Here is a 10,452-nt window from a genome sequence, read left to right on the forward strand (position 1 = left end):
ACAATACAGCTTTTTGAAAACATGCATACAAATGTTCATGTAACTTTGTTCTATCTGTGTTTTTTTCTCAGTGCAGTGTGTTTTAAGGTTGACCTACAGTTTTTCTGTTGAGTGTTTGTGATTGTTGGTTGAGTTTTGGGTCATGATCATAAGAAGAATACTTTTACAGAGCAGTGATTTCCTAATAATTTCCAAAAAGGTTCCAGAAAATAACTATATAATTTGGCAGTATTATTCAATTTTTGTGTACAGTTCAAATCAGTTGATTCCGATTAACTGCAAGTTTAACCTTACGTATTTAAGTCTGTGCACGCCAGGTCAGCAGAACATACACAACATACTGGAACCAGCTGAGTGAACTGGCCACTAAGAGTTCTAAAGCTGTGCTGAATACTTTAAAGCTGTGCATAGAGCCACGGCTTTATAACTCCTTCAAAAGCTTTAGTGAGTGTTTATGCAATACTGGAACCTATCTGAGTGACCTGGCCTCTGAGAGTACTGCCAATGCCCTGTTCGGACCGGGGCATATAGGTGGAGGCTAGGTGGAGATGAGGTGTGTGCATGGGGATGTTTACCAGTATCCCATAGTGTTAGTGGAAATTAGACACAGTGGGGGAAAAAGCATAATGTGAATGTTGCGGTTAGCTCCCGCCTTACGCACCTCGTAATATTGGGAACAGATTGGCTGGGATTTGATAAGTTAATGGCTGCGGGGGTGCGTTCAGGGCCGACGGGGTCATGTGGTATGTGTGCTGTGCTCAGCGGTGATGCGAGGTTGTCCGACACTGCAGACGGGGAGGGGGAACCGGCGGAGACTCCCGTGGAGACGCCACCGGCTCTTCCATTCCACGGAAGATTTTCCACCCGAGCAGTCTCTGGATGATGACAGCTTTAGAACTCCGACAAGAGCTTTAGTGTGTGTTGCTGCAATACTGGAACCTATCTGAGGGAGCTGGCCACTGAGAGTTATAAAGAAACATTTGTTTTCTTTTCTTTCCCAATTAGTTTCAGATTGATAGAGAATTATCCATTTAAGTGTTACTGAATACTTTAAACTTTTAGTCCAGTATATTTGCACATCACCAGGTCACATTTTGAATAGATAGCTCCGGTGTGCATTTGCAGTCATATTTTAATTGTTGCATTACTTAGTTCTCGGTATCTTCAGGCATAAATTAGTTTATACAAGAAAGGAAATGTGATCATAATTCAAGAATAAGTACATTACCATTTAATAAACATTCAATGTAGTCTAAAGAAAATCAACAAACAATATTGATTTGGCATTGCTTCCTGATCCTTAATATATAAAGCATGTGGTATAAATTATGTTAAAAGTTTTGAAAAGTAAGATAATGTTTTATAAAATGTGGTTAATGAATCACAATTGTGGTTGTTTTCTTGTCACTTAAGAGGAATCATAAATGCAAGAAATAAAAGAAACATATATTTTAATAACACTTTATTTGGCGTAACAGATTTAAAAAAGAAATAGATTGTAAAAAATGTAAGGCACAGACAAAAAATAGTAAATGCATGGGTTTCCCATGAACACTAAATGCACTCCAAATCGAAGTTTGTTTTAAGTTACAATATGTATCATAAAATGATAAGCTATTTAATTTGAAGCTTAAGTGATGTACAGAGGATAAGTAAATATGACAGAATGTGGCATACTTGAACCTACTGTGTATTAAGATTATAAAAAAAATAATCAGCAAAATTAACAGAAATGCATTTTTGGTATTTGTGTAAATGTGTCGATGAAGTAATCAAATGTGTGGATACAGTAATCAAAAGCAGGTGAGCATATTTCTCATTGAATACTAAAAGCATACGCTGTGTATTCACACAAGTACGGTTGCATGCTGGTGTATTATATCCACTACTGTATCTAATACTGTGATGTCACACTGTACTGTGAATCCGTTGTTATTCTTCAACCTCTTTCAACATTGAAATGTTTCCTCTCATCATCCTGTTAAAGTTATACTTGATAATAGCTTTAGTGAATACATTTTGATGCATCACAGAAGAACCTCTCTCACTTTCAGTGCAATTAAGTATTTGAGGTGAAGTGCATTTGATTTTGTCACCTCCTTTGTAATACCTCATGACATATTATCTTGGTTACTTGTACTGCTGCAGGGATTTTTCCAGTGCAGAGGTTTTTTTTTGCCAGAGTGGAGTATTCTTCCCCGGACCCCATCCTCACACATGGCTGCTCCCGTTCGTGCTCATGTCGAGGCCGTCGGTGGACAGGGAGGAGGGCGGGCGGGGCCGGGGGCCGACGGGAGTGGCAGACTGTGGGTGGCTGACCTGTGAGACCACATCGTCGGACTCGCAGCGCTCCAGCTCCTCCCTCACTAGCCTCTCCATCAGCTCACTGTGGACGTCTGTGTCCCGTCCCAGACGCTCATCCTGACGGACAACAGCAGATGAAGTTGTACGGCTTGTTTACAAGCACATAAGAAACCACGGTGCACTGTTGTAAACGTAGATTACTGTAGATCTGCATATCTAATGATGGAACACTGCTTATTTATGTTAATTGAATTTATTATGTCAAATGTATGAATATTCAGCTTTCTCCAAAAGTAATCTAGCTGATGAAATCAGGTTTTCCTTTTCGGGTCATTGCAGAAAGGTCTCTGTAACCCAGTTCCTTAAACCTGCAACGGATATATTTGGCCACAAGAGGGCAGCAGAAACAAGCTGTAAACAAACCCCTGACGTCACTTTTTAAGTTGATATTGCAAACTACTAATCAGTTGCCCATTAACAGATCCAGCAGATATGGAGCAACATAATTAATGTAATTAGAGTCTTATTACTGGCCGCCTTATGTTTTCAAATCCAAAACTCTATTTCACTCCCTCTCCCTCACTCTGTGTCTCCACAACGTCTCACCTCCATGACTCCGTCCAGCAATCTGCCCAGCACATCTCTCCTTCTGAGTACGGCTCTCTCCATAGTTTCCAACTTCACGATCACAGCATCTATTTTGGACACGATGCTGCCGATTGAGTGCTCCATTCTGTCCACACGTCTCACCAGCCTGGGAAACAGAGAGACGCAAGTCCCTTTTAAATACACATTAAATGTGTCGTACTACGATAGTCATATACATTTATTATTAATAGAAAATTAATCCATTATATAGTTTGACTACCATGGATGCATTTACAAGTTTATATTTGTAAAGTATAGGTTATTACATGTCTTGCTCAGTAGGAATCCTTCTTGAAATGTGTTTATGTTTAAAAAGGAAACAAAATATTATCGACTGATATATTATTATCAGACTTTTGAAATTCAAATATCAATATTGGTAAAAATCTAGTATTGGTAGGGCTTTGAAGATAACCCCATGTGTTTACAAACTGATGCCATTATTTCTATTATTCATCAGTACAAGTTCTGCATTCATTCATCATCAACATGCATGTAAGTTATATTAATATATAATAATAAAAGCTCCATACACTTGAAACTCTTCATAGGAGACGCCCCCTGAGCTGCTGCCGCGGTGACGAGAGCTGTGGCCGCTATCCTCATCATCGTCTTCCTCCGAGTCCTCCTGTGTACGGGGAAAGCTCCGCCCACTGCTGGGTCGAGTCAGCGAATTGCGTTCCAGATCCAAGTCCTCCTGGCAAGCGAGCAGAGACACACTGAACATCTGCAGTGTTGTTTTGGCGTAAAAAATACCACGTGCATGCAGGTGTGTTGCGTTTACTCCCCGCGTTGCTGTTGGCGTCATCACTCACTCGCTCTTTCTCCAGGTCGTCTCTCATCTGCTGGTGTTCATGCTCCGTCAGCTCCTGGTCGCCGTCGTGATCATACTTGGCAAAGATTGCCTGGATCTCTGCGTCCGTGTGGCCCTTTCTGAGGAAAGAAAGCAATCGAAACAATCTCAGGACATGTAGCATTGAAATAATATCAGAATAGTTCATAGCTTTTAAGTGTTATTTGAAGTTGTCTTTACCCTTTAAGATCCTGGCGGAGTTCATTAAAGTTTAGTTTCCCCCCGGCCTGACGCAAACTGTCGGAGATGTCGTCTACTGCCGTCTTCTTGAGTCTCAACTTCATTAAAGCTTTGTTACAGCCCTGAGAGAGAAGAATCCTTCATTAGCTTCTAGAGCAGTTACTTCATTGCCAAGGCTGCTCCGGTTGATTTAACGGACTTCATCTGACTCGCCAAAAAGAATGCTACATGTAGTTCAATACCTTCTTAAGGAGATCAGTCATTTCCATCTCAGACCTCTGCTGGGACATGTCGGCCTTCACCTCAGAGTATGTGTCATTGATGATGGCAAGGAACATGTTCTATACAGAAAGGATGAGAATGGGTGTTTTTGTGTTTGTGAGGGGGTTTATGTAAACAAAATTAACAAACTTTATCACAACAAGTATCGACACCCTACTCACCATGAGAATAAAGAAGATGAAGAAGACAAAGGTTGTATAGTAGATGGGTCCAAGCACTGGATTTGCTTCCTCTATTTCTGAGAACTCAAAGTCTCCCAGAATGATACGGAACTGGGTAAATCTACACAACCAGAAAGAACATTTTAAGAAAACAGTAGTTGTTTCAGATGGTTTTGTTCATGTGTGGAGTTGACGCTGAATTACATACATGCTGGCTTGGAAAGTGCTGAAATCGTTGACTTGGGTTCCAAACACCAGGTAGGCTAGTTGAGCATACGCCAGGAAGATGATGAAGAACATGATGGCAAAACCCACGAGGTCCTTGGCACAGCGAGACATAGTGCCGGACAGCTGGCTCATGGTCTTATTGAAGTTGATGAACTTAAAAAGCTGCAAGAATGTGAGAAATTATTATCCGGTGGGACAGTATGTGGGTTCTTCCGCTGTGGTGGTTTACGTCTGATTATGAACCAAAGGGAAAAGATTTGTACCTTGATCCAGGAAAAAAAGACAATGACTGCGGCCATGTTGTTGAACTGGATCTGCAGGTTGGCTAAAGGCTCAAAACTGGGGTGAGCAGTGTGGTTCTCCAACAGGCCTTTCAGACGGTTGCCAACCATGGCGGTTCTGGTTATGTTCATAATGATGGCAACGACACTCAACTGAAGAAAGAGCAGACAGAGAAGCCAACACACTCAGTCAGTCTGGTTACAAATGATTACAAATGATTTGAATAACGATGATACACACCATGACAATGAGAACATCCAGGCAGTTCCACAGGCTCTTGAAGTAATGCAAGCGGTGGATGCGGATCTCCAGCACTTCCTCCACCATGTAGTAGAGGATGAAGAGACAGAACGCCACCTCACACAGACCCACAAAGTAGTCCCAGCCGGACACATAGCGTATCAGACGCACTGTTTGGAACTGCCAAGAGGTCACCACCCCACCAGTAGCAGGAAACTCCACCAACAACCTGACAAATGCATACATTTAACAAATAAAGTACAGGTGTCAATCAAGATTGTCAACAAAATTAAATAGATTATAAAGGCTATTGAATAAATGTTTTGTCAACTGACAGCCATTCTGATAATTAATGAGTTATTTAAGTTGGTTATCAAGCAGAAATACCAAACATTCACTAAAGTTTGATACTTTTTCTGTTTCATATTCTCTTAAATTTGATATCTTTGGATTTAAAAATGTTTGTCAGACAGAAGAAACAATGTGAAGACAACAACGGATGTAGATGTAAATTAGATGAAAAATAAATGAAAATATAGCAACTGATTCATGTGTATCAAGGAGGGAGGAAGATAACCACGATGATTTTTTCAACTATTTAAAATGTTTCTCCTGTAAATGTTCAGCAGCAAGCACACTTCATTTTTCTCCTCACAACGTGGCCCTTTGTCCAAATGTTAGATGAAAGATGAGATGCCTTTTTGAAGAATGTTTAGCTTCTGATGAAACCATTTCAGAACTACCGGGTGTCATTGTTCTGTCATTATTGTACTGCAGGTTCTTTGTATTCCATATCAGATCAATACATCTGAAACCTAGAGACAACATTGTAAATAGATATGAGATTGAAGAGTCTTACCTGGCGATGCAGAAAAGGTTGATGTTCCCATTGTAGACAGAGAAGTCGAGGAACACCGCTCTGGTGCCTCTGTCCAACCACAGCTGGTCTTTGAGAAACTGCAGTTGGGTTGCTGACTCCTCTTTAGTTCGGGACAGGTCTTGGTAGTACCCTCCACCTCTATATTTAGATATCTGGCCCACATAACCACTCCCGTTCATGTCACTCTCTGCCGTATGCACCCACCTAAGAGACAATCGAAAGAAAAGATGTCGCATGCAGACACGTGTAAGTGTAATACATTCGATACAGATCTAGCCTCCTTTTAAAACTGATAAAATAATGTAATTGAACGGTATGAAATTAAATGCATAGACTTACGCGGTTCCATTCTTGGGGCCAAAGGAGGTCGTCTGCTCGTTGGTTGGGGTGTACATGTTGAAGCAGTCCAGCACCTCGTCTCTCAGATCTTCGTGGACGGAGCAGGATTCGTTTCGGACTTTGACCTGCCGGAGCCGTGGCACTCCGAGGAGGAGGTTCTCGTAGTAGATGAGACTCTGATTCTCTGGCAGACTCTTGTTGTTGTACCACACCTCCCAGTACATGCCATTGAGGAAAGGTCCCTCTGTGAACTGTAAGTGTAGAATAGACAGAATTACAACACAGGGGAGACGATAGATACCCTGATGGTCGATTATTGTGATTGTTTATCACCAGAAATGCCTGGTAGCATCAACCTTTCCACAGTACACACTGTGAAGTTTTTTCTTTTTTTTTTAAATCAAGAAACAAATGTGTTTTGTAGATAGCTCCGCTTCTGAGAGTTCACAGTTTTTTCATGTAAACACAATATGCAATAATTTTGCATACATGAAAAAACACCAACTGTGAACTGTCAGAAGTGGATCTAATACAAGACGCATTTGTTTCATGATAGCTATAATCTGACTACAGACAGACTTTACTAATGTGCATGAAGGTTATAAGTGCTGCACTTCTTTTCCGACACTGGAGCAATGTTTCTTTTACTTCTGATAGGATTTTTCTGTGAGATCGGCATGTTTGCTCACATTAAAAAGCACCAATGTGCTCTATTTGATGGCGTTATTTAACATTATGCTCTGAATGTCTAAGGAAAAAAAGTATTAAGACATTTTTGGAAATTCCCTAATTCATTTTCTTGCATAAACTGAAATAAGAGTGAACAGCTTGTCTGGTTCTGACTGAAAGTAACACAATCCCCCTACCAACAATCCCCCTACTGAAGCTCGCTAATTGACTGGTGCCGTTAAGTAGAACTGGGCCAGTTTTCCCGTTTACCGTCTTTCTGTTAAATTCAGCTTAGCAGCTGCTGCTTGTAGCCTTGTGTTTAAAAGACTGATAACAGAGTACTTTGCAAATTATCATCTAACTCACAGCAAGAAAGCAAATATGTGTATTTTCTAAAACGTCTAACTGCTCCTTTAAAATCTTGCATCTGACCTTCTGACTTACATGTGCAGAGACTTCTTTTCTCCAGATGTAACACAATGATACAAGATGATATCTAAAGTAAAAGATGTCTTAGTTTACAAAAAAGAAATGAATTTTCCATTTTACCTTCCAGAAGTCCTCCATGGTTGAGAGGCTTCTAAAAGAGGAAGGGTCCCCGGCAGACAGCGGTGTGTCCAAGAACAGCTGAGACATGACTTTGGTATAGTAGTACATATTGGCACTCACCATCCCATAGGTCACTGCAGAGTGAAGCACAATACAACATAACCATTATGGAAAGTGATATTCCTTTTAGCACCAGCTACATTACAAGCCCTTGTTATATTGGAGAATGACGAATGAACAGAGAGGGAATCTTTCTGTGTATATCAAGGTGCAGTTTACATCTGGTATGTAATTCAAAGACTAGAATGAGGTCAGACTTCATTTTGTTTCACCTATGCATTCCTATTCCTTGTAGTATTCAGTAGATGTACGGAGCAGCTCTGGAAACTATGTTTAATAAGCAAAGTCTGCTTGGCACAATGTGCCTGTATCCAGTCGGCCAATAAATCATTTCCTGATCCACCCAAAACCAAAGTTTGGCATTTTTCATCGCAGCAAATAAAGTAGAGAAATGTTACCACACGTTTGAAATTTGGGATTTCCATCAACTTTTTTACCATCCCAAAATACACCTATCAAATGTATGCTGTTGTTGAAATACAACCCTGGGACGAGTGTCAGAGTTCCATTTTTCCAGCTGCCAAAACCATCAAGCTGACACTGTGAGCTTGGAAAATAACTTTTCAGCTCCAAGAAAGGTGCCCACGGCGGCATATTTTAAAGTGCTTTCTCTGAGCCACTTGGATCAACTGTCAATTCACTTTTGAAATTCACTTCGTATTTTCCACAATGTTCCACATATTTTTTAGCATAATCTTGAAACAATGTCTCCCTCTGAAGCCAGTGTGTGTATGCTGTATAATATTAATTGTTACAGCATACTTTTTTTCAGTTACTATACAACCATACTGTCTTGAACAGGAAATGATGTAATGGACACAGAGACATACTGGTTACAATATTGTGTATTGTTACCTGAGATCTTCCTGGAGCTGTCGCATCACCATGACCAATTTATTATTAAAATGTTTTGCCACTTAAAAAAAGCAAGCTGATTGTTCTGAAGAACATGCCAACCAACATTGTTCATAAATCTCACATCCTTTTACGGGCTTTTCGGGTGTTTACTTACAGATACAAATGGTGATGAGGAACGTGATATATGTAATCATCTCCCTCAGCACGTTCCTGAGGTACCTCTCTCTACTGCTGTCACTGTCCTCCATCAGCTCTGTGCCCCACAGAACTGCCAAGGAAAAAACAGAGATTCAACAGGACTTTAGCATTAAGGGAGACACAATTACATAAATATTGACTTAAAACCTACAATATGTTCTTACTGAGAACTTCTCAGATATGGAGTTTGAGAGAGCAGAAGTCCATGCTTATGATTTATGAAGAGATTGCGAGAAGCAAAGAATTATATTCTTCAGGGACACTTTAATAGAAAGAGCTTATGTTTGTTGTTAAATGTTGTATTTATAATTCTTTTGTTATCTCACATTACTATAATTTAGTTTGACCTACGTTATTCTAGTCACGAGACTGTGTGTTTCACATAAGCTCTCCGTTTGGTTTGATGGCTGCATTTTAATTACTTCATTCATCAATTATAATATACACTATTCTGTGAAGTTTAAGAAGCATAAAGTATGAGTGACTCACTTCTGATCCTTTGGAGTATCTGCTTCATACAGCTGCGGTGGTCGTGGCTGTCCTGTTGCCGGGCGTCCACAGTCGGGGTCGGGTAGAGTCCTCCTCGGGGGACCTGGGTGCTGCTGCCCGCGCCGGTGTAGTTGCCCAGGCCGCTGCTGCAGCTGCTGCTGGAGGCCGTGGACACCGACCTCCTCCCGGGGCTCGCCGGAGGCCAGTCGGCTTCCATAATCTCCTCCTCGGCCTCAAAGCCCGGGTTGTCCCGGCTCCACGCTTGTCTCGACGGTGGGGACGGGGTGCCTGTGACTCCTCCGAGACCCAGGTCTTGGTGCTGGATGTTCTCCATCTCTATCCCCTCGCCCGAGTCGAGTGTGTGCGGCGACATGGCAGTCTGGCTCTGCGGCGGCGGCTGCGGTTTGACTCGGGAGGAACTCATGGTCCAGAAAAAAGTGAACCGTTATGCAAAAATACGAAAAACTTCAGATAAATGTTTCCGGCTGGAACATTTTCGGGCAGTCGCTTCAGATGTAATGAACGTTAAACGCCTAAAAACACACACACACACACACACACACACACACACGCAGGACAGATTGAGAAAGTTTAGACAAATAACTAACCGAGATAACGTCACACGGTTTTGTAAAAGTCACAACCTAGACATTTAAAAATGCTCCTAACAGCCAGAGAGAGTAAGATAATAGTGTTCACTCTCAACAACCCGTCAAGAAAACTTTCCGATCTTCAATTCCGTCTAAAAAACGATGTCATCCGTTAGGAAGCGATGCCTTTAAAGCGTTTAAAGTTGTTCCCTACTCAGCTATTACACGTTATGACCTAATGAGTTATTTACATGACGCCGATGGTCGCATTAGAATGCCGTTTTCATGTGGAAGAAGAAAGGTACTTTTCTTGCCCCGGGACAGCCATCTTGTTCTCGGACTGTATCTCTAAAAAACTCTTTCTCCTGGACTCGGATGAGAAGTTATGGCGTCGCAGTAAAGGATGGAAAAACACCTCTGTGGGAAACTGTTTTCTTTTCTGACATGACATGCTTTGGGCTCATTTATATTAGCTAAGTGCACTTAGATTAACGGGTTTGATTTTAAATCTTTAAGTTCTTTTTTGCTTGTTTGTTTTTATTAATTCATTACATTAATTAATTGTAACTTTTTTAAATGTCT

At 41.1% G+C, this 10,452-nt stretch overlaps 1 protein-coding gene across 2 annotated transcripts; it reads right to left on the reverse strand.

Moving 5' to 3' along the window:
- Positions 1-1,445: 1,445 nt before the first annotated feature.
- On the reverse strand, positions 1,446-10,221 carry pkd2 (polycystic kidney disease 2). 2 transcript variants are annotated; one of them, XM_056410360.1, is made up of 16 exons: positions 10,122-10,221; positions 9,281-9,813; positions 8,748-8,861; positions 7,616-7,749; positions 6,398-6,648; positions 6,038-6,262; positions 5,179-5,407; positions 4,920-5,090; positions 4,637-4,818; positions 4,429-4,549; positions 4,228-4,326; positions 3,986-4,107; positions 3,768-3,885; positions 3,486-3,649; positions 2,911-3,058; positions 1,446-2,421 (listed from the first exon to the last, which is right to left on the reverse strand). In XM_056410360.1, the coding sequence occupies exons 2-16, from the start codon at positions 9,702-9,704 to the stop codon at positions 2,212-2,214; spliced, it is 2,712 nt and encodes a 903-aa protein (XP_056266335.1). In that variant the 5' UTR covers positions 9,705-9,813; positions 10,122-10,221; the 3' UTR covers positions 1,446-2,211. The 2 variants fall into 2 exon arrangements, with proteins under 2 accessions (XP_056266335.1, XP_056266336.1); XM_056410361.1 differs by having other exon boundaries at positions 10,176-10,194.
- Between the last annotated feature and the right edge of the window lie 231 nt (positions 10,222-10,452).

This window comes from Pseudoliparis swirei, chromosome 24, assembly GCF_029220125.1.
Source record: "Pseudoliparis swirei isolate HS2019 ecotype Mariana Trench chromosome 24, NWPU_hadal_v1, whole genome shotgun sequence".
NCBI lineage: Eukaryota > Metazoa > Chordata > Actinopteri > Perciformes > Liparidae > Pseudoliparis > Pseudoliparis swirei.

Coding starts and splice junctions, on each gene's coding strand:
- pkd2 (XM_056410360.1), bottom strand. CDS start 9,704: ATGAGTTCCTCCCGAGTCAAACCGCAGCCGCCGCCGCAGAGCCAGACT. Junction 6,263..6,397: donor GGCCCCAAGAATGGAACCGC/GTAAGTCTATGC, acceptor ATTGTCTCTTAG/GTGGGTGCATACGGCAGAGA. Junction 3,886..3,985: donor CTCCGCCAGGATCTTAAAGG/GTAAAGACAACT, acceptor TTCTTTCCTCAG/AAAGGGCCACACGGACGCAG.